Source organism: Euleptes europaea, chromosome 12, assembly GCF_029931775.1.
Source record: "Euleptes europaea isolate rEulEur1 chromosome 12, rEulEur1.hap1, whole genome shotgun sequence".
NCBI classification, from domain to species: Eukaryota; Metazoa; Chordata; class Lepidosauria; order Squamata; family Sphaerodactylidae; genus Euleptes; species Euleptes europaea.
This window is the reverse complement of record NC_079323.1, coordinates 15,383,627-15,408,059: the sequence shown is the minus strand read 5'-3', so window position 1 is coordinate 15,408,059 and position 24,433 is coordinate 15,383,627. Positions and strand designations below refer to the sequence as shown.

At 43.9% G+C, this 24,433-nt stretch overlaps 1 protein-coding gene across 1 annotated transcript in view; it reads left to right on the top strand.

The window, feature by feature from the left end:
• Positions 1-24,013, top strand: part of PGR (progesterone receptor) — a 74,615-nt gene extending 50,602 nt beyond the window's left edge. The window contains exons 4-8 of the mRNA XM_056858121.1: positions 13,188-13,493; positions 15,554-15,698; positions 19,416-19,546; positions 22,143-22,300; positions 23,858-24,013. Of these exons, the coding sequence (XP_056714099.1) occupies positions 13,188-13,493; positions 15,554-15,698; positions 19,416-19,546; positions 22,143-22,300; positions 23,858-24,013 (896 nt within the window). The remainder of the gene's footprint in view (positions 1-13,187; positions 13,494-15,553; positions 15,699-19,415; positions 19,547-22,142; positions 22,301-23,857) is intronic.
• The last annotated feature ends 420 nt before the right edge of the window (positions 24,014-24,433 follow it).

Here is a 24,433-nt window from a genome sequence, read left to right as displayed (position 1 = left end):
TAACGTTATAAACTTCTCACGTATTGCTCTTTACTGTCTTTTAGCTAAATTAAAAATATTCAGACTCCTGAGCCTTTCCTCATAGGGAAGGTTCTCCAACCTCTTGATCATAATTCGTTACTGTTTGCTACACCAGCTCTGGCGCTATTTCTGGTTGTGGGACAACCATTAAGTTTACATAAGTGCAGCTGCATTAGAGATCTATAAATGGGCATGTGAGGTTCCATCCCGGTGCCCCCTACTGACGGCGGGTCCATCCCTCCCAACCACGCCAGCAGGCGTCTGCTGTGAGGCTTTAGAAATGGGCAGTGAGAGCCAACACATTCTCCACACTCTCCTGGCTTTGAATGCTCTAGATCAAGTCACTCGCCCCCTCTGCCTCCCTTCTTCCCCGCATCCTCGGGTAGGTTTGGGGCCTGGCCAGAGGGTCTGGGAGGTTCAGGGGGGTTGCCTCCCTCCAGTCACTCAGGGAGGTGTGTGGCTGTCTGTCCCCTGTGGGACGGGGAAGTTGCGAGCTGGCAGGTGAGTCTCTATCATATTGGCTGATTTAGTTTAAATCTTTTTCAGTTCTTGTAGAATAAATGTGTATGGACCTTGACTGTGTGAGTTGGGATCCATAGGTGGGTTACAAACCCATATACAACTGTTACCTTTTTTTTGCTACTTTGGGAATGACAGGCTGCTAGTGTGCGTGTGTACATTGCAAGGGTAAAACAATAACAAAAGAGAGGTGGGGAACCAAATGGAACTCAACCAAAATGCTGATTCCAAACCGATCATTGGACTACAGCCTCTAATGGGCTCTGTGTGTGGGTAAAGTGTCAAGTTGCTGGTGACGTATGGCAACCCAGTAGGGTTTTCATGGCAAGAGACCAACAGAGGTGGTTTGCCATTGCCTTCCTCTGTATAGTGACCGTGGATTTCCTTGGGGGTCTCCCATCCAAGTACTAACCAGATTCAGAGATCTGATGAGATCAGGTTAGCCTGGCCCATCCAGGTCAGGGCCTGTTGGGTTCTAAATTACATAACAAATTGTGTCTTATTGGTAGTGCAATATTAGGCTGCTACTTTCTGCCACTCCCACTTCCTTCTGCAGAACCCTGATTTGCCCCCACGCCATTCCTGAGAGCCCCCTGTGCCTCAGGAGCAGGGTTTCAGGAAGATCATTGGGTTGCAGTGGGAGGGGGAAATGCAGGAAAGTTTGTTCCACCAATTAGTTGTCTTGTTTGTGGGCTGTTTAGCTTAGAAAAATGGTGGGTAAGGTGAACATGGTAGAGGTCTATAAAAGTATGCATGGTGTAGAGAGTGGACAGGGAGAAGCTTTTCTCCCTTTCTCATAATACTAGAACGTGGGGTCATCTGCTGAAGCTGGAAGCTGAGAGATTCAAAACAGACAAAAGGAAGTATTTCTTCACACAATGCATAGTTAAATTGTGGAACTCCCTGCCCCAAGATGTGGCGATGGCTGCCATCTTGGAAGGCTTTAAGAGGGGAGAGGACATGTTCATGGAGGAAAGGGGTATTCATGGCTACTAGTTAAAATGGATTCTAGTCATGATGCATACTTATTATCTCCAGTATCAGAGCAGCATGCCTAATATATTAGGTGCTTTGGAACACAGGCAGGATGCTGCTGCTGCAGTCGTCTTGTTTGTGGGCTTCCTAGAGGCCACTGGTTGGCCACTATGTGATCAGACTGCTGGACTTTTGATGGGCCTTGGTCTGATCCAGCATGGCTTTTCTTATGATAGAAATGCCTTCTGTTAGCGGAAATCTTAGTCTAGATCTTATGCATTCAGTAATTTAAGCAGTTTTAAAAATCATACTATGCCCTTTTTGTTTCTTCTGCTGCCTGGAAGCAGAATTGGAACATCATAGAATTTATATTTGTTTGCTTATTCTTGAAAGGATGCTAGCTGTAGTTCAAAATTTATGTGCATACTGCTTGTTTCTGCTAGCCAGGAAATTAGCGTCTTATTGGTACTCTGGCAACCCCATCAGTGTAGCATATTGGATAAAGTAATCATTTTTTCATCGAGCACGCCAAATTAATCTTTTTTAAAATAAATTATTTTTTTTATAACATAAAACAAAACATACAAAGAAAAAGAAAATACAAAAGAGCACTTGCTTAACAATTAATACTACTTATTATAATAAAAAATTACAAAATTCATAGTGCCCTGAAAAACCACCACCCACCTTAAAATAGTGTCCCATCACCACATTAGACTTCCGGAGAAGTATTATGACAGTTTTTTAAAAAATATATAATAAAATCATTGTAAAAAAACATTAATCAATTATCTACAACTCATTAACTAAGTTAATAAAATTCATTTTCGCCAGTTTGTCCCAATATGCGACGGCCTTTGACCATGTTTTTTTTAAATCTTCCATGTCCTTTCCATGTAAGGACTCTGTTAATTTGGCCATTCGCATATACATCCATAATTTCTCTCTCCAAGCATTGATTGAAGGTTCCCAAATTAATCTTTAATTGGGAAAGTGTATTTAATTGGGTGCAAGTGTAGTTACAGAGCTCTGTGATGTAAAGCATTTATAAACCTGGTTTATAAGCCTGATTTAAAACCCCTAAGTGATTAACATTTTCATATTGTGTGTACTTAAAAATGTAATTTAGACATCACATTGCAAATCACAGCATGTGAAAAGAAAATGAAAATGAGGGTTTATAAATTGGTTTTAAAGGTTTCCTTTCCCTGTGCTTAACGTACGAGTTAATAACGTAAGCAACAGGAAATGATTTCCGAGTCTGAAATGCAACACAGCGTTGTTACTAAATACAGCCGTTAGTATGTCATATAGTAATTACTAAAGTAAATTGTAGCAATTTGAAACAAAAGGGAGGAAAAAAAATTTTTTTGAACCGTTTACCTTCCCTAAACCTTCACCTTTAAAAATTAGGCATCTTAATGTCTCTTTCAGCAAGAGGCATTTGGACTAAAAATGTCACTTTCATATATTCCAGATTTAGACGGAGGAGTACTAGGGAAATGAAGGGTTAAAACTGGCTCAGTACAAAGTGGGTTGGATTCCCTGCCCTGCATCGAGGTGCGAGTTGGATATTGGATAATCATTCACCTCTTGGATTTTCTTGAAAATCCCCGGGGGTGAATGATTACAGTAATGTCATACCAGTGACGCGTGACTCCTACCCTGCTCTGTACAGAGTGGAAGCCCTTATGTGGACCAGCTATCCTTTAAATCAGGAGTGTTGAACTCATTTGTTATGATGGCCGGATATGACGTAAATGTCACTTGGTCGGGCCAGGCCATGTGTACCATAAAATTTATTGCCAGGTACCGGAGATACAAACTTTATAGAAGACACAGTGAGAGCCAATTAATGATACTTTTTTTTTACATGATGCAGTGGTTAAGAGTGGTGGGTTGGAGTGGTGAACTCTGATATGGAGAACCGGGTTTGATTCCCCACTCTTCCACATGAGCAATGGGGGCTAATCTGGTGAACTGGATTTGTTTCCCCACTCCTACGCATGAAGCCAGCTGGGTGACCTTGGGCAAGTTACAGCTCTGTTAGAGCTCTCTCAGCCCCACCTACCTCACAAGGTGTCTGCTGTGGGGAGGGGAAGGGAAGGTGATTGTAAGCCGGTTTGATACTTCCTTAAGTGGTAGAGAAAGTCAGCATATAAAAACCAACTCTTCTTCTTCTTCTTCTTCCTCCTCCTCCTCCTCCTCCTTGCAGTCGTCTTCTTCTTCATCTTCCTCCTCCTCCTCCTCCTTGCAGTCTTCTTCTTCTTCCAGTCTTTGATCATTGACACCTCGGGACTGGGGGAGGTGGCTGCCTCGGCTGGCGAGTCCGTAGCGGACTCGCCAACCCAGATCGAGAGCAGGGGAGCTGGCTTGCGGGCCGGATAAAAGCCCTCAAGGGGCTGAATCCGGCCCCCGGGCATTATGTTTGACACCCATGCTTTGGCCCTGGTGGTCCCTTCCAACTCTATGATTCTATGAAATATTGTTCTCCAGACTGTATAGTTTAAAGCTCAACTGGAACTAGATGCTGACTACAGATAAATAGAAGTACTTACTTATCTGCATTGGTGATCCATATGGCTGCCATTGCTTTTAAGGTATCTGGAGTTCTATCCCATATGAGAGCAGTTTCTGTGATGCTGTCCCGGGATGCCGAAGATTGCATATGGGCCCCACTGAAAGAGTATAGGGGGGAGCTGTCATCCCTCCCTGTTTGTTTCAGACCATACAAGGCTCTTTTTATTTTCATGTATTTATTTATTTAAAAGGTATATAATGGCATAAGGGTAGGGTGGTTGAAATTTAGTTTAGTCAGTAGGCCTTTCCTGTCATTATGTTTGGGGGTGTCCCACCACATATACCAAGAGTGGGCACTGCCCACGATCTTCCCAATATGTGCGGATGCCATTTTGCCTCAATAAGGCACCACAGCATGGTGCCCAGTTCAGGCAAAATGATGACCACTTGTATTGGGATGATTAAGGCTAGTATATCCTCCCAGTACTCGTGGTTGGGCACCCTCAAACGTAATGACTGAAAAGAACGACAGAGAAAGGGGGGAAGTGTGTTTAAAAGGCTTTAAAGGACAGAACCGTTGCCAGAACATGGCTATAAGTGTGATGACTTTATGTTCCCCATTTTCCTGTGAGAATTACAGGTGGAGGCTTGGAGGTATTTTCAGTTCATTTTGTCAGGGTTGGTGGGTTAGCATAAGCCAGTGTTGAAACAGATCTTCAAACAAAGATTCACAGCTTCTGTTTGAAAGCAGACGTTCTGATATTCATGGAAGGCATGATGGCACTGGCAGAAGGCTGTGGGGAAAAAACCCCCACATTATTCAAAGTAGAGATTGGAGCAGCAAACAATTGAGTTTGTGAGTAAGCCAGCCAGAGCTTCTAGCTGGAGATTCATTCACAGCAGACACTTAATATGTGACAGGAGCAAGTGGTTGTTCATATTAGTCACTAATACAGAGGGGTTGTACTGTTCTGAAAGACATAAATAGCAGTTATTATGATGTGTACGTGTGTGTATGTGAGTGTCATTAGCCAGGGTAGCAGTGTGGTGTAGTGGTTAAGAGTGGCAGATTCTAATCTGGAGAACTGAGTTCGCTTCCGCACTCCTCCACATGTTGCCCACTGGGTGACCTCGGGCCGGTTGCAGTTTTCCCAGAACTCTCTCAGTCTCACCTACCTCATAGGGTGTCTTGTTGTGGGGAGAGGAAGGGAATGTGATTGCAAGCCACTTCGAGATTTCTTAAGGTAGAGAAAAGCAGGGTATAAAAAACAGCTGCTTTTCTTCCTCCTTCTCCTCCTCCTCCTCCTCCTCCTCCTCCTCCTCCTCCTCCTCCTCCTCCTCCTCCTCCTCTTCTTCTTCTTCTTCTTCTTCTTCTTCTTCTTCTTCTTCTTCTTCTTCTTCTTCTTCTTCTTCTTCTTCTTCTTCTTTTCATTCTGAAAAACAAACTCAACAATATCCAGCGTGGAAATTTCAGACAGTCTTAAGCATGGCCTTGTAATTTAAATGTTACCTGCCTGTTCCAATATAATCCCCAAATTACATTTGCTTTCAATGTCCATTGAGATTTCTTACCTTCAGCCCGAGGCCCTTAAATCAGTAGTCATGTTTTCCATAAGCAAGCGATAAAAAAGGGTTAAGATACCTTTTTGCTAAACGTGAATAATGTCATTGAACAGAAAGCAATTCGAAGGACAAAAATGATGCCCCTTGTGGAAAAATTACAAATCTGTGTTTATATCAAACTTTAACCATTTGACTATTTGGACTGCACTGGATGCAAAGAGTGTGATTTTCTTTTGTGTTTTTCCAACAGTAATTTGTGACCTCTTGATATGGAGGGAAGCAGCAATGAGTATTGCCTTTTTCATTTGAAAGGTTTCGAAAATAAGCATTTTATACCCTTATTCTTAACAATAGTTACTTGTAGCATGCAGGAAACTTCTTTTTTCATGGAGGATTTTGTTTCTCCTAACTTCAATAGGAGCTCTTTTATAATGACATTTTCTCTTTTGTTGCACTAATGGAAAATTATTGCATGTTACTTGAAAATCAATGCAGTGTTGCATAAATGTATTTAACACTTTTTTTTTTTGCTTGGGCTCATCTTAGTAGTTCTGTTCTTGTAATGCCAATGTGTAAGAAGAGGCATGAAAAGATGGCATTGCCGTCTAGGTATTATTCAGGACTTTAACCTATAAGGGCCCGCCTTGATGCGTCCTTCCATTGAACACAAGTTTTCCCTTATTTACCATCTGAAGAGTTACTATAGGCTGAGATTCACAAGCCAGGGTGGAACTCTAGTTGAGAATCCCACATTGTGATTTTCTTAGGTCATTTACGCATGGGTACTTTCACTCACGTCTGTCTCGGTTGTTCCTTGGAGTTATGCATGAGTTGTCCCTCCATTAGAGATGACCTCGCTGCCAGCCCTCACAAATCCTGGGACTTCCCGTTTCTCTGTTAACCCGATTCTTGCCTCTTCCCTGAGCTCAGCCCAGGTGAAATTCCCCTGCATTAGGCAAAGTGCTAAACACACAAGCTTGGTTTCACTCACAGCCAATTACAAAGCAGCGTGTCCAGAGGCGGGGATTCAAATACTTTCTGCATCCTCCTTTCTGAGCAGAAGAAAGGCTTTTTAAAACCGAGGCTTGGATTTCTTCCCCCCCCCCCACTTCTTTTCAGATTGTTCTATTTTTTGGGTTATGTTCTTAAAATTCTTTTTTATGCAGCAGTTGGGTTTGGGGGCGGAGGGAATTTTTATCTCACTACAGCCCATTACGAAGCAGCATTTCAAGGGGTGGGGATTCAAATACTTCCTGATTTGAGCTTGGAGACTGCTGGTGCACAGACTCCCAACAGGAAAGTGTGAGTCCAGCTAGCAACGAACCCCAGGTAAACTCCCATGCATAAATGACCATACAAACCAATGTCAATAGGGTGGCTAAAATTTGGAACTCTCAGCCTAATCTACCTCACAGGGTGGATGTGAGGATAAAACAAAGGAGAGAAGAATGATGTAAGCCATTTTGGGTCCCCCTTGAGGTGAAAGGCGGGATATAGAGAAAGTAAATAAATAAATAATGTTGTCAAAATATTGAGCCCTGTGTTCAATAACCTCAGCACCAAAACAAAAACTCTTGAGTTGCCTGTAGTGTTTTTTTTGTAACAACCCGTCAAATAGTGTGGTCAGGTATTTGGGGAATTCCTTTGAACATAAGGAAGGCCTTGCTGGATCAGCGCTGGAAGGCCCCTCAAGTCCAGCAGCCTGTTCATACAATGGCCAACCTGGTGCCTCTAGGAAACCCACAAACAAGATGACTGCAGCAGCATTATCCTGCCTGTGTTCCAAAGCACCTAATATAATAGACATGCTCCTCTGATTCTGGAGAGATTTTACTCATTACAACCTTTTTAAACATCACAAACCTGAACGACCAATTAAAATAGTGGGTGAATTAAAGGTAAAACTACATATGGCATTTACAAGTGCATATTTCTCAAGCCTGAGTTTGTCACCTACCAATAATGTGGCAATGGGGGGAAAGCATTTTCAGGAAAGAACAGGTGAGCAGAAGAAGCAACACCTTCCTTTCAAACAAGGAGGGGGAAATTAGGAAAATAAATCTGTGGTGGGGGAGTGTTAAGGACCACTCTCCCACCCTGCGCTTCTCCCCCGCAAATGCCCACCTACCCCATATTACCATGGTGATGCAAACGAGATTTGGGGGATCTCAGGTTTCCTTCACATCTTGTAGTGTTGCGTTTAAAGAGAACTATATAAAGACAATCCTGAAAAGTTAGTATGCGACTCACTCAACATCATGTAGTTCCTAGAACTAGTACACCATCCAGAAAAGACAGCGACATCAGTGCTTAATGGGGGTCTCTTGTATACTGATTCATGTGTAAAAATTAGAGCACCATAATCAAGCACTGTTTCCTTGTTTTTTGCAAAGGTAGCATTCCTTCATTTCTTCTTGAATTGGCAGTGCATCTGTTCTGTCATAATTTTTCCTGGTAAAATTTCCTGGTAGAGTGATACCTTTCCATTGAAATGAAAGGGTGGGAAAGCCTCATTTATTTAGAACAGGGGTCTACGATCTACAGCCCAAACCTGGCTCAGCGCAAAACCATATGTGAATTGGGGCAGAGATCGTTTACAAAAAGGGAACTGTTGCCCAGAAACCAAGTGCCAACCGATCACGGATTTATCCTAGTGCATTAAAGCAATTGTGTATGATGCTCCTGTGTGTACTTATGACTTATTGTGAGACCTCATGCATGCCACTTCCCATTAAAGAACTCACAACAACCTCTGCTTGGGTTGCAGAAGATGTATGGATTATTAATCAATAAGCCAGTTACAGGTTGAGTATCCCTTAACCGGACATCCAAAAACCAGAATGACCCGAAAACCGGAAGTTTTGAGAGGACATGCAGACATTATTCACAGGCCCTCAGCAGCACCATTGATGGTTCAGTGTACACAAAATTATTTAAAATATTGTTTAAAATTACATTCAGGCTGTGTGTGTATAAACATAAATGAATGTCGTGTTTAGACATGAGTCCCATCCCCCAGATATCTCATTATGTATATGCAAATATTCCCAAATATGAAAAGATATGAAATACAGAACACTTCTGGTCCCAAGCATTCCAGATAAGGAATACTCAACCTATACTAGTTCTATAGTTTCAGTTACACAAATGGGTGTCCTTATACTTGCTCTTTGTTCCTCCCTTGTTCTGAAATGTGATGTTTTCCAGCTGTTTACGTAGAAAAGGTTTTTCTGATCCTTGATATAGAAGGTCCATGCGCGTAGGGGAGCATGCATAAGGCTCTAAATCGAGGACAATAAATATAAAGGAGCAAATTGCGCTCTACTTAAACCTGACAATTTTGGATCCTACCCATGGCAAAGGATGCAGCTGAGTTGTAGACCATTCTACACAGATCTGTGGCTTATTGTATTTAAAAATATGGGGTAATGGACCCGGCTGGGATTGCTGATGTTGCTCTGGAAAGATTCCAGCTTCAAGGGAGCCGGGCAAGATTCAAGGTTTCAAGAGCTGAGTTTGAGACCCAAGGTTAAGAGCGCAGGGGCGGCTGGTCTGATTCAGTATAAGCTGGCTTCTTACTCATTCATTATTTTAGAAACCTGCTTCTGCAGGGATCCAAAATTAAATTTGAATGTCATTGTTGCCATCAAGCTTCATTGCTCAATTATAAATATTTTGGACTTCAAGCGGCATCTGCATTTCAGGGCATTGAATAATCAAAGGCAGAATTTGCAACTATCTGGGTGGCTCTCTCCCCAGTTGCTAAGGTCTCTAGCCTTGTGTGGTGTAGTGGTTAAGAGCGGTGGTTTCTCCAGATTAACTGATCTCTATCGGCTGGAGATCAATTGCAATAGCAGGAGATCTCCAGCTTGTACATGGAAGTTGGCAACTCTAACACCCACACCAGTTGCTGCTGACCTTTAGACAAAACAGTGGAACCGGAGAACTTGTAGGATAGCATAAAGAATGTAGTGAAAACTACATACCTCATGACATCGCTGGCATAGTGAAAATTTCTGCTGCATAGTCTATGTCACCAGTCCAATGTAGCGTGCAAGGAAGAGCTGAAGCTGCACCCAGGTAGGCCTTAGGCATGGTTTCAGCTTCATTAGTCAGCTGTTTGACATAGAGAGAGGAGATGGAGGGTTGAATCCAGCTGCCCCTCCTGAATAGCTGGTAGTAGAGTTGCCAGCCTCCAGGTGGGTAATAAGCGAAAACAGCACTAATGACTAAATGGGAATAAGTCGAAATGGTATGTCAGAGCATGAATTGTACGTATCAATAAACAACGAGGTATCATACAACAATTGTGTGGCACATTCATATACTGTTCAAGAATCTCAAAAACATGTCATAACACATATTGGATTTGGTGCACATATGTTAGTTACAACACCTAGACATTTTTGAGATTCTTGAATAGTATATGAATGTGCCACACAATTGTTGTATGATACCTTGTTGTTTATTGATACGTACATTTCATGCTCTGACATACCATTCCGACTTATTTCCATTTAGTCATTAGTGCTGTTTTTGCTTATTACGTACCTGTATCTCGGCACGAGTCTTTTTATTTACTAACCTCCAGGTGGAGCCTGGAGATCTCCTGGAATTACAAGTGATCTTTCTAGACAACAGATGTTTGTTCCCCTGGAGAACAGGGCTGCTTTGGAGGGCAGGCTCCATGGCATTATACCCCACTAAAGGCCCTCCCCTCCATAAACCCCACCCTCCCCAGGCTGTACTCCCAAATCTGCAGGCATTTCCGAACCTGGCGTTTGCAACCATTGTGAGTAGGCATGTGCGCTTCAATTGTAGAAAGGGCTTCAAGGGCACTGCCCTGGCTGCTGGAGGGTTGCAGAAGGTAGGGTTGCCAGGTCCCTCTTTGCCACCGGTGGGAGGTTTTGGGGCGGAGCCAGAAGAGGGCACGGTTTGGGGAGGGACTTCAATGCCATAGCGTCCAATGGCCAAAGTGGCCATTTTCTCCAGGTGAACTGATCTCTGTCGGCTGGAGATCACTTGTAATAGCAGGAGATCTCCAGCTAATACCTGGAGCTTGGCAACCCTAGCCGAAGGGAATAATGCATCACATCACTGATTTATGTGCATAATTCCAAACCAGCTAGGATTTGCATAAACATTTGAAGAGCCCTGGTTGGATTTGGGTATAGGCTAGGATTCTGGGTGAGATCGATTTTTATGGTGGCGTTTGCTTCTCCCCCTTCTCCCACCAAAGAAACCCAGTCAAACAAAATGAAGTCACTTTCAGATCCATTTCATTGGAAATGATTTATCTACAAGCTAAACTACCTAATTAAAAACAGCAGGACTTGGGGTGAATGGTTACTTTTTTTAGGCTTCTGCTAGACACCCTTCCTAGCCTCTTCTTTTCAGCAGTTCTACAAATGTTCACATCCCGGAGGGGGAGAAGAAGAAAAAAATAACCCCCAAATTAGTTTTGCCGCTAAGACTTTTTTTCACAAGATGTTACTTCAGATTGCTCAGTAAAATCCTGATGCGTCGCCCCTGCTTTGTTCTCTCGGCCTGGGTAAACTCCTTCTGAAGAGCTCAGGGATCATTTTGCTTCAGCGAACCGCAGGGGCGAGGTGACCCGGGAGGCACAATCATGGTATTCTGTCAAGAAATAACAAATCGTCATCATTTTCCACCTGATTGCAGGGTGAGGCATTCTTAGAAGGAGCTTGTCAGTTTGCAATGCCTGGTGCAGCTTGGTACCCTTCGCTTCCAGCTTCCTTCCAATCTGGGGGGGGGGGGCAGGGGCGCACACACATCAATCTCAGTTAAGAATTACGTACGAAATAATTTTGGAGTGTGTGGGTCTGTGACGGACATACCTTAGAGACAGCTTATCAACTGTCTCCTATTTCAGCCTGCGAGAAAGCATGTAATATATATTACATTGCCAGAGGCTCTTAACTTTTTTTTGAAGCATGAGACCTCCTTCCAAACGGGAGTAAAAGTACAGTAACTCCACTCTACTTTTCCCCTCCCTAACATGAAATGTAAGCAATCTCACACCAGTTAACACCGAACAATTCAAAATGCTGGTTCTTACCTTTAAGACCCTAAATAGTTTGGGGCCAGGGTACCCGAAGGACCTTCTTCTCCCATACTGTCTACCCAGCCAGCTAAGAAGTGCCTCCTAAGGCCTGCTCTCTCTCTGGGCTTTTGCCTTCAGAGGTGAGGTGGGTGGCACCTAGAGACAGGGCACTTTCTGTGGTGGCACCTTGCCTTTGGAATACCCTCCCCCTTAAGGCTCACCTGGCACCTACTTTACTTTTAGGCACCAGGCCAAAACATTTTTTTTTACCAAGGCTTTTTTTCAGCTTCTGTCCTGAAGTCGCTCTTCCATTGGAGGAAGTCTCCTTAAGTTGGAGAAAGATTCCTTAGGCTGAAAGAAGAGCTGCTTAAGTTGGAGGAAGGCTTCAAACCTTGCTGAGTGGAGTGGCTCGACCCATCCCAGTACTTGAAGGGCTCCCCAGGTCATTACTGCTGCCCTTTCTTACCCCACTCCCTGCAACTCTGCCAGTAAAATTTGCTGCAATATTGATCCAGCGCTAGAACCCTGTAGAAATGGGATCCTGGGTGCCAGGATCACATGGGTATTTTAGTTTCTCAGAGCTTCTGCATCCTTAGTACGAACCAGAAGCCCTGGGAAACTGCGTAGTGATACTTCACAGGAGTGCTTCTGTCCACTACCACTGTCACCAGGTCGGTTCCAGGGGGGAGGAGCAGCTGTGGCAGCCCTGAGGGTTCCTGCTGGACCTATTACGAGCTAAGCCTTAACTTCAGCTAGGCAGGACTCATCTCATAATGAGCCCTACAGGGGAACTTCACATTCATAGCATCATAGAGCTGGAAGCGGCCATCTAGTCCAACTTCCTGTTCAATGCAGGATCAGCCTAGGGCACCCCTGATAAGTGTTCGTCCAGCCTCTGCTTAAAGACTGCCAGGGAGGGGAGCGCACCACCTCCCTAGGAAGCTCATTCCACTGTTGAACAACATTTTTTCCAAATCGCCAGCTGGTATCTTTCCGCCTGCAGTTTAAACCCATTATTGCGAGTCCTGTCCTCTGCTGCCAACAGGCACAGATCCCTGCCTTCCTCTAAGTGACAGCCTTTCAAATACTTAAAGAGAGCAATCATGTCCCTCCTTAACCTCCTCTTTTCCAGACTAAACATTCCCAACTCCCTCAGCCTTTCCTCCTAGGGCTTGGTCTCCAGGCCCCTGTTCATCCTCGTCGCTCTCCACTGCACCTGCTCTATTCTATCCATATGCTTTTTGAAATGAGGCCTCCAGAACTGCACACAATACTCCAGGTGTGGCCCGACCAATGCAGTGTTCAGCGGAACTATGACATCTTGTGATTTGGGCCAAGGAAGACATCCCGGTTCCAAACTATCATGGCATTACCTTTGAAGTCATATTGTGATATCTGTATATAATGCAAGAGGGTTTCCGTTTTAAACCTAGTAGCATGTGACATATAATGAAGTCGTGTCTAATTTGAATATGAATTGATATTGCTGTTAGTTTCCACCAATGAGTGTATTTGGGGATTGCAGGTCGAAAGTTTAAGAAGTTTAATAAGGTCAAAGTTCTGAGGACGTTAGACGTTATCGCACTCCAGCAGCCCGCAGCCCATCCAAACGACAGTCAAACCCTCGCCCAGAGGCTCTCCTATTCTCCAAACCAAGAGATCCAGTATATTCCGCCGCTGGTCAGCATCTTGCAAGGCATCGAGCCTGAAGTGGTCTACGCAGGTTACGATAATACGCAGCCGGAAACACCGAGCGCTCTGCTGACCGGCCTCAATCAACTATGCGAGAGGCAGCTTCTTTGTGTAGTCAAGTGGTCCAAGTCATTACCAGGTAATAGGACTGGTTGTTACCGAGTCTCCAAATAGGCCTTTGGTCCTTCATCCAGCAACGGATCCTCAGTGTTCAGAAGCAGTGATCAAAAGCCTTGGTATTTCTCGTAGGTACCCAGATATCCCTCTTTGTATAACACCCTTTTGATGAGCAGCTTTCAAGGGGGAGGCTAGAACCTACAGCCAAAGGTAGTGCTACTGCAGGGAGAAGATTGCTGGCTCCACTGCTTGGTTGGCTGGGGCCATTGCTTGTACAACTGGCTGCAAAGCACTCGCCTGGTAAAGCCTGAGGGGTACTGAACAGGCTAAGGGGGCTGGCATGGAAGGGTCAGAAGCCCAGTGGGAGAGGGAGAGATGGGGCTGCAGAGCCTGCGAGGAGCTATTTAAGCACCATCCAGGCAGGTCCAAGGAAGACTCATCTGCCATCTCTCCAAGTCTTCTCAGAAAGATGGGAAGGGTGAGGGGGAAAACAGGGTGGAAGGTGAACCACATCCCTTCTTTAGCTAAAGTGAAGCCAGTGGGGAAAATTGGTGAAGGGTGCCCTCTAACAACCACCCCAAACTGGCACATAAACACGCAGTTCAGCAGCACTAAATCCGCAACTTAAAAATGCATAAGAACTGAATACCCTCTTAAGAGGACAATGTTCAGTAATCACTAGGGATGGGACCAAGGAGACTTTCTTTGGAAGGGTATTCCATAGTTGCAGCACTCTTGTTCAGAATTAGGGGTGTGCACCATTGTTTTTTTCAGGATTTTTCGGTTTCGGGTTTAATAGACTCGGAAATTTTTGAAAAACTGAAAAAGCTGGATACAATGGATTTAGCTTTCTTGAACAATTTGAAAAATTTCAGGTTAATAACCTGAACCCGAAAAATAGGGGGTGAGGAGTTGAAGACTGGGTGCAGAGAGAGCCCAGCTCGTGAGTACAGCTGGAAGCCAGCACAATGTTCGGTTTAGCATCGCCGCAGGTTCCAAAGTCCTGGACTTTGGAGCGGGTGGCGACGCTAAACTGAAGGCTATGCTTGCTCTGAGCACAACACCTGCCAGCAGCAGGTAAGTGAGGGAGGGGAGGGGGGTTTAAAAACTCGTGGCAGGGCCAAAGCTGCTCCAAATAATACTGAATAAATTCGGCATTATTTGGGATCCACTTTTCAGCACCCTTTAATTGCCACCGTTTTTCTGTGCAACAACCCCCCCCCCCCCATACCAAAAAGTGATCTTTTTGTTCGGCATATAGATATGCACCCCCCCCCCATTCAGAATACTCTTTCTCTTGTGGCCACCCACCATACTTCAAATGATGGGGGAACATGGAAAAAGACCTCCATTGATGAAACTGGATCAGTTTAACATGATGCTGTTGGGTCAGATCCAGAATAAATTGGCACTTTCCACTGATTCCTCCTTCCTGTTCCAGAACCCCCTTTGTGGCATTCCTGAGGGTCTGCTATCTCCCAGGAGCAGCATTTTGTGGAAGCAGAGAAGTTCTATTCTGCTGCTGGAAAATGTAGTCTGGATCCAACTCATCAATTCATTCCTACCAACAGAATCCTTGTGGGCCATTTGTACTAGTATTCTCAGCTCCTTATAAATTATAATCTCAGTTGATTTTCCACTATAGGGGGAAAAGAGAAATGGCAATGCATTGTTCTGTTAAATCTTGCTAAGTCACCAAATGAGAGCCAGCATGGTAGAATGTTTAAGATGTGGATTAGGAGATGGGGGACCCTGGTTCAAATCCCCACTGTGCCACAAAGTTCCCTAGTCAACTGTAAGGTAATTCTCAGCCTACCCTACCTCACACAGTCATTGTGTGGACAACTTGGTAGGGCAACCTTTCTGAGATTCTTAGAAGGAGGTATGTAGGCAATCAGATTAACACAGATCCTGTTTATCAACTGTAAAGGGCATATCATACAAGCCAGGACTACGTTTCTGACCCCTAAACCAGCTGTAAAGCACTTACTGATGGCAATCTACTGGTGAACCTGTTGAAAATAGAAGTGTTCTAAATTGTGATTTTGTATTAACTTCTTTTTTACATTGCCTGCTCTTCAGGATTCCGGAATTTACATATTGATGACCAGATAACCCTAATCCAGTATTCCTGGATGAGCCTAATGGTGTTCGCCATGGGATGGAGGTCTTATAAGCACGTCAGCGGTCAGATGTTATATTTTGCACCCGATCTAATACTAAACGAGTAAGTAGATCTTTCCAGCCTTTCCCTCTCTTTCTGCAGTGCTCTGGTTTTACTAGAGTCCTCAAGATTTTCCAGTGTATGCTTTTTAAAGAACATTTGTGGACATTACCATAGCACAATACCATTCCAACTGTCTGAAAGATAGTGACAGTTTTAAAACACAGCATGGCCTTGAAACGTGTCCCGGTCTCTGTCTGGTTGAGAAACAGGCCAACTATGTCTGCTGTCCTGTGGATGTTTACTTGGGTGTAAGCTCCATGGAAGAGAAACAAGCAAAAGGTGTGTGATAGAAATGGGGCCAAACTGGGTTGTTCCAGACTGCGCATTATAGAGTTACTCTCCATGGGTTCTTATCAGGTCGGTACGATAAACAGATTAATTAAATAAAGTTGGGGTCCCCTGGGAAGGGCAGCCATGAAGGAGTTAGAAAAAATTCTTACATGTAAGGATGTGTCACTGGCCACCAAGACTAAGTTAATTCATGCCATCGAATTCCCTATTACTATGTATGGGTGTGAAAGCTGGACATTGAACAAAGCTGATAGGAAGAAAGTAGACACATTTGAAATGTGGTGTTGGAGGAGAGTGTTACGGATACTGTGGACTGCCCAAAAAACCCAAATCAGTGGGTTATAGATCAAATCAAGCCTGAACTGACCCTAGAAGCTAAAATGACTAAACTGAGGCTATTGTATTTTGGTCACATTTTGAAAAGACAAGAGTCACTAGAAAAGACAGTCATGCTAGGAAAAGTTGAGGGCAGCAGAAAAAGAGAAAGACCCAACTAGAGATGGATTGACTCAATAAAGGAAGCCATGGCCCTCAATTTGCAAGATCTGAGCAAGGCTGTCAAAGATAGGACATTTTGGAGGACATTGATTCATAGGGTCACCATGAGTTGGAGGCAACTTGAAGGCACTTAACACACACACACACATAGGGGTCCCCACCTTTTTTGAGCTTGTGGGCACCTTTGGAATTCTGGCACAGGGCGGTGGGTGCAACCACAAAATGGCTTACACAGGAGGCTGAGAGAACCACAAAATGGCTGCTGCAGGAGGTGGAGCCACACAGAGGAAGCCCAATTGCAGGGGAGGAAAGGGGTAATTTTAAAGAGGATTGAGAGAAAATTAAAAAAAAAACAACCACTGGTAGCATCTGCCGGTGAAATGATATTTTCATATGCATTGCTAATTGGCTCTTCAGTGTCCAATCAGAAGCTCTGTTGGGTAAGAGCCCCACCTGGCCCCAGCCACTTTCTAAAAACACTTGGATGCCAAAGAAGATGTTGGCAGGCATCATGGTGACCATGGGTGCTATGTTGGGGGGCCCTTAAAAAAGCATCATTTGGCTAATCAGCAGAGGCCAATTTAAATAACTGGAGTGAGAATCAAGAAAAAGAGGAGATGGAACACCAATACAGAAAAACCTCAAAAGGTACCCAGAAACATATGTTTAATATATACACACTGTTCATCAGGGATATCTATCATAAAGGATTATGCAATTAAATAGTGGGGGGTTTTCTTCAAGGAATTTGCAGATTTATATACACAGACCTCTGCAAAAAATATAAAATACCCCTGATGAAAAGAGAGTGATCCTGAATATTATGAACCACGGCTCTGTGTCCTTTTTGCATTAGGCAGTGAACATCATAGGTAGCCTTTCCATATTGAAGTTTTGCTAGCCGGCAGATGTATTCAATCAAATATTAATGAGTTAAAGGACAGATCATCCATCCACTAAAAATTATTTAATCAGAGTACAGGCCTCTGCAGTTTTGCAAAGTTACATGGTGATCCCTTGGTGCTGGTTAATGCTGGTTTCTCAGCAGTGGCCTTGCAGGGGGTTGGGGTGTGTTTGTGTGTGGAGGGTAACGTCCAGTGCTGGACTGTTCACGCTGTGCTCAAAGATCAGGACGAGGGAACATGGGGATTTGCTACAGCCAGGCTTTGATCCTGGAACAGAAAGCACCTGGTTGATCCAGCAATGCTGACATTAAGGAGAGAGACCTCCAATATGTACAAGGGTCTGAATGACTCCTTAGCTTATCAGAAGATCTTCAGGACTGTACCCTATGCTTGTTTAGAACAGAACGGGCTGTTTGCAAACTAAAAATGACAGTATTAGTACATAGCTAGTATGTAACACCTTAGAGAGGTTGATTCGCATACACGTGGTGAAGGGCCATGGCTCAATGGTAGAGCATCTGCTTTGTATGCAGAAGGTCTCAGGTTCGACCTTTGGCATCTCCGGTTAAAAAAAACAGACATCGATGGGTGATGTGGAAGTCCTCTGCCCAAGACCCTGGAGATCCTTTGCTAGTCAGAGTAGACTTTGGTTCAAACCAGAGTTTGGTTCGGTATAAGGCAGCTTCAGGTGTTTGTGTGTACATCACATCTTTATTAAAAATTATACCTCTCTGTTCTTGGAATAAACGTTCCTGAGGCAGCTACCAATATTCAGTCCTAAACGAGAAGACAGTGGTCAGTAATAAAAACACACTGGCAGTAGATCATCAGGGCAAACCATCTGGGGAAAGCAGCAATAAAAGTTGACAATAAAATCAGCCCCATTTCACCATAAAACAAGTGGAGGAAAAAATAAAAATGGTAAGGTGACCACAAGGGCTGGAAAACCAAAAAATCAGCAGGAAGCCTTGAGAAATAAAAATGCCTTCATGTAATCTGCAGTTCACAATAAAGATATCCATGCAGACTTGCACCGTACCTGGTTTACAAAAACAGTCATGACTGTGGCAGAATAAAACTGTTGCACCATGAAAAATTCATTCATTCATTCATTTTTGTTTATTTATTCTATTTTACAAAATGTATACCCCACCTTTCTGACCTCATAAGAGACACCAAGTCGGCTCACACATTCAAACATATGAAAAATTGCACCTTTAAAAGCAACAAAACACATCATTAAAACCAGAACTAACATACATATAAAAACAACAATTAAAATATTGGGCAAGGATCACTGAGGGAATGCCAAACAAAACAAACAAGTCTTCTCCCGCTAGTGGAAGATGGAAACGGGACAGACAAGTTTACCTGGGGAGAGAGTTCTAGAGTTTTGGTGCCACACTCAAGAAGACCCTGTCCTGGGTTACCACATGCTTAACCTCAGAAGGCAGAACACCTGAAGACCTCCCGGTTTTAATGCTTTGGTCAGAAATGCAGTATTTTGTATTTTGAATATTTTACTTTATGGTGTGCATTTTAAAAATTTGTACCACCGAGGAAGGCCTTGTGGCCAAAACTCCTTTGGTTTTAATGAAAATTTTGTTCTATTTGTGATGTATTAACGTAACCCATTACTATCCATTCTGTTATTAGGCCTTTTGTCAACCCTCCTAGTTATCTGGTTCTTCTGGGTAGATGTTGTTTCTTTCCCTTTCTATTTTGGTTTTGCTTGATTGAAAGTGGCCGCCTCCCTACTTTCTGTTTACTAATTAAAAAAAAACTATTTGGGAGTCTCCATCACAGATCTCCCAGTTTCTTGGCTAGTTTGGGTCTTAGTCGCTAGCTCTTGAAGGACTAGCATTTTTTAAAAAAATACATAGCATGCTGTACTTTGAACTTGGTAAGAGCATTCTTGATTTTGTTCCCAACATATGCTTCCAACGTTACAGGTACACAAAAGAAATTGTGGGGTCAGCATTTATTTCTTTTGCCTTTTGTCTCTTTTCTTTTTGGGTGTAAGACAGAGGATGAAGGAATCATCATTCTATTCACAGTGCCTGTCCATGTGGCAAATCCCCCAGGAGTTTGTCAAGCTCCAGGTCTCCCAGGAGGAATTCCTCTGCATGAAAGCGTTGCTTCTCCTTAGCACAAGTAAGTGTACCGTTGGCTATTCCCCTCTTCTTATAGAATCATAGAGTTGGAAGGGACCACCAGAGTCATCAAGTCCAGCCCCCTGCGCAATGCAGGAATTTCACAACTACCTCCCCCACACACACCCAGTGACCCCTACTCCATGCCCAGAAGATGGCCAAGATGTCCTCCCTCTCATGAACTGCCTAAGTTCATAGAATCAGCATTGCTGACAGATGGCCATCTAGCCTGGGCTTAAAAACCTCCAGGGAAGGAGCACTTACCACCTCCCGAGGAAGCCTGTTCTACTGAGGAACTGCTCTAACTGTTAGATTCTTCCTAATGTCTAGATGGAAACTCTATTGATTTAATTTTAACCTGTTGGTTCTGGTCCGACCTTCTGGGGCAGCAGAAAACAACTCATCACCATCCTCTATATGACAGCCCTTTAAGTACTTGAAGAAGGTTATCATATCCCCTCTCAGTCTTCTTTCAACAGCTGTCTGCCTAGAAGAAAATCTGAAAGCTAGATTTTTTGATAACTCGAACCCTAAAGCTGTAACTTTGGGGCATAAAAAGAAACATTGTCAGTAGGGTTGCCAACCCCCCCTCCGTCGGGAGATTTTGGGGGTGGGGATCGCATGTTTTGCCGCGAGCAACGTGATCCCATCACTTCCAGTTTGCTTCCAGAAGCACTGCAGCACAACAGGACGATTTACCACTCAAACCCCCATTTTACCACTCAAACCCTATCATTCCATGACAGGACGATTCACCACTCAAATGGGGGTTTGAGTGGTAAATCGTCCTGTCATGGAAGTAAATCGGAATTGAAGGGTTTGCGTTGCTTGCGGCTACATGCACACACGATCCTTGCTGTCAGCCGGAAGATGGATTGGCGGGCAATTGCCCGCCATTCCAAGCCACCTGGCAACTCTAATTGTTAGCCAAAGATGGATGCCCACAAGCTCCTCTGTTCTGTGAAATGATAGAAGGTGGTGTGGTGTAATGGCCACAACAGAGATCCTCCTCGCCGTGCTTGTGGGTGCCATTGCTTTCCGGGTACCCATTTGCTTCTTTGAAAAAGCATCTGTTCCCCAAAGCCAAGAGCCAGTCCTAGCTTTCCTTTACCTCAGTGGAGCAGCAGGAGAGCCAAGGAGACATCTCCTTTATGTCTGCAGGGATGAACCATTCAGAAATAATTGCCTCCATGGTAGAAGAATGGTTGGCATACTACCTCCTCATGTTTTATCAGTGGCCTCAGTATCCCATGGCAGCTGTTTTGTGATTGACCCACAAGGCAGCCACTTTGTGATGGCTTCTTCTCCCCATCCTCAGAAGTGCCCACAGGCTGAAGAAGATTGGGGTTCAAACCCTCACTCAACCAGTAAAGAACATTGGGTGGTGTAGACAGTCAACCATCTCTCAGCCTATCCTAGAAGAAGAGGAGTTGGTTTTTATATGCCAACTTTCTTTACCACTTAAGGGAGACTCAAACCGGCTTACAATCACCTTCCCTCCCCCTCCCCACAACTGACACCCTGTGAGGTAGGTGGGGCTGAGAGACCTCTAACAGAGCTGTAACTTTCCCAAAGTCACCCAGCTGGCTTCATGTGGAGGAGTGGGGAAACATATCCAGTTCACCAGATTAGCCTCCGCAGCTCATGTGGAGGAGTGGGGAATCAAACCCGGTCCTCCAGATCAGACTCCACCGCTCCAAACCACTTCTCTTAACCACTACACCATGCTGGCTCCTACTTCACAGTGCTCTTGTGGGGCAAAATGAAGGAGAGGAGAACCATGTAAGGGCCAGCCCCCTTGAAGAGCCCTCTCTACTCCGTTTGTGATGGCAAACAGCATCTGCGTTTCACCAAGGTTTTGATACTAGTCCCAGCCTCTGGTTTCAACTGCACACAATAAATTTTTATATTAGACTCTCAATAAAAAAAATCCAAGAAATATAATATTAAAATCAGCCCCAATCAGGTAGAGCAAAAAATGGCAATGCTGATAAAATCAAAGTCATAGCCCGCAGCAATATCAAGTTAATAAAACTAGTAAATAAAACACACTATCTGGAGTAAAATAGTAAGGGTAGCAAAATTACGAGTCTGTCAGCTGTAACAGAAAAGCTGCACAGGCTAGTCGTAAAGGCAGTGAAGACGAATTGCACATAATGAAACAGAACGATTTAACTGTCCCCAAAAATGTATGGGTAAACAGAAAAATCTTAGGCTGGTAACAAAAAGACCATCAAGTTTACTGGCAGGCAGTGGGTTGGAGGGAAAATATTCCATAAATTGGGAGGTCTTGTCCTTAGCGTTAACCCATCTTGCCTCTGAAGGTGAACGGTAGCCAGTGTAGAATCATACAATTGGAAGGGACCACCAGGGTCATCTAGTCCAACCCCCTGCACAATGCAGGAAATTCACAACTACCTCCCACCCCTATCTTAAGATAGGCAGGTTCAAAATCGGAGTACTTGGCCCTTTAAGTACCCCAGTCCCAGCCCGCTTAGGCCTTTACAGGTAAGAACCCGTGTTTTGAATCGAGCCTGGAATAACTTGGTGGTTGGTGAAACTCTTGAAGCGTTGGCAACTATTGTTTTTCTTTGTAGTTCCTTTGGAAGGTCTCCGCAGTCAAAACCAGTTTGAAGAAATGAGATCGAGCTACATCAGAGAGCTGGTTAAGGCGATCGGGTTGCGGCAGAAGGGCGTGGTAGCCAGCTCGCAGCGTTTCTACCAGCTTACAAAACTGATGGACTCCATGCATGATGTAAGTTCATTCCGTGAGGCCTTAACGTGGGCTTGATCCATCCACTCCACAGGGCTGTTTGCGCGTCAGAAGCATGCCATGGGGCACAGGGTCATCTGTGGTTTGGGTGTCCTCCACCTTAGGGGATCCTGTTTCTCTTTAGGCCTCAGAGCAGGTGTGTGGTGGAGCCCTGGAGATACATTGGACACAGGATCTACAGCAGTTCACATCTGTGGCTGTGTCTGCCTCTGCCTCATGGAAGCAGCTCCTCAAAAAGGATCTGGAAATCCATTAAATAAGCTTATACCTATAACTGGTCGGCCCTGGTTAGTACTTAGATGGAAGGAAGTCCAGTGTCCCCCAAGGAAGTCCAGTGTCACTATGCAGAGGCAGGTAGTGGCAAAACCACCTCGGTCCTTCTCTTGCCTTGAAAACTCTATTGGGGTCACCATAAGTCAGCTGCTACTTAACAACACTTTAAAGTCCTCCAAAATGTCCTATCTTTGACAGCCTTGCTCTCAGATCTTGCAAACTGAAGGCTGTGGCTTCCTTTATTGAGTCAATCCATCTCTTGTTGGGTCTTCTTTTTTTCCTGCTGCCCTCAACTTTTCCTAGCATGACTTTTCCTAGCATGACTAGGATCTGGAATATCCAGGTTTGGATACCTGCGGCACATTTTAACTCGCTTTGTGATTTTCAGTCAGTAGCTTTCTCTTGGGCTAACCTACCTCACAGGGATGTTGTGTTTAGAGGAGAGAACCATGAAAACCATCCTGAACTCCTTGAAGAAAAGTCAATAAAAAAAATGTAATTGAAAGAAAGGAAAGGAAAGGAAAGGAAAGGAAAGGAAGGAAGAAAGAAAGAGAAAGAAAGAAAGAAAGAAAGAAAGAAAGAAAGAAAGAAAGAAAGAAAGAAAGAAAGAAAGAAAGAAAGAAATCCATTATGCCCTGTATTCTTCCTAGTGATGTAGAAAGGGATGATCAGACTGCTTATTACTTTTTCTTAAAAACCATCTCTGTTGTTTAGGAACACTGCAACTCATCAGTGATTTATTGAGATTTCTGTCTCTCAAACCTTAATGTAAGTAAGCCTATACTTTTAAAAAGTAGATATTTAGGCCTTGCTGAATTAATCCCCACATATGAGGCCTTGTTTGGCCAATTCTCACATTCCTGAGGTGACATGGTAGCCACCAAAACATGTTCTTCTATGGTTCTGTGACAAATTGTCTTGGAAATGGTGAAGCTGTTAATTGCATGGTGTTACACTGGACATGCCGTTTCTTGCTATGGCCAGAGAGAAGAAGCTAGGCCAGAGTTGAGCCCCAATGGGGTTGCTGTTAGGGAGCATCTTGTTGCGTGGTGGTGTTTGTGTAAGAAGAAGAAGAAGAAGAGTTGGTTTTTATATGCCAATTTTCTCTACTTTTTAAGCAGAATCAAACTGGCTTACAATTTCCTTCCTCGCCCCACAACAGACGCCTTGTGAGGTAGCTGGGGCTGAGAGAGTTCAGAAAGAACTGTGACTAGCCCAATGTCACCCAGCTGGTAACTTCTACTATTTTCTTTTTTTTAAACACAGCTTGTGAAACAGCTCCACCTCTACTGTCTGAACACGTTTCTCCAGTCTCGGGCCCTGAGTGTTGAATTTCCAGAAATGATGTCAGAAGTGATCGCAGCACAGTTGCCCAAGATTCTTGCGGGAATGGTGAAACCTCTGCTCTTTCACAAAAAGTGAAACAACTTTTCTCCCCCCCCCCCCCTCTCTCATTGGTAGACATTTTTTAAAAATGCGCATTTCAAAAAATTATTTGTGGGGTTTTGAACTTTTTATTTTTGGGGGTCAAAATTTTTGCGGTGCCAGAATATTACAATCTCCGCTCCACTTCGCTGACCTACCAGTTTATGTCCGCAAATGCTGCACAGTTGTCCATATGGTAAACTTTTTGATTCCTTTACAACGTTTTTTTAAACAAAGAAATCACGACCAATATTTGTCATAAGAAATGTTTTGTAGTAGGCCTGATTGAATTTCTCCTGAGGAATACACAAGAGATTATGTGCAGTTGTGTGTTTTTTTAAAGGAGGAAGTTATTTTGTATATTTTTTTCCTTCATATTATTCATTTTTAAATTTCTGCAATGGGAATGGAGTAAAG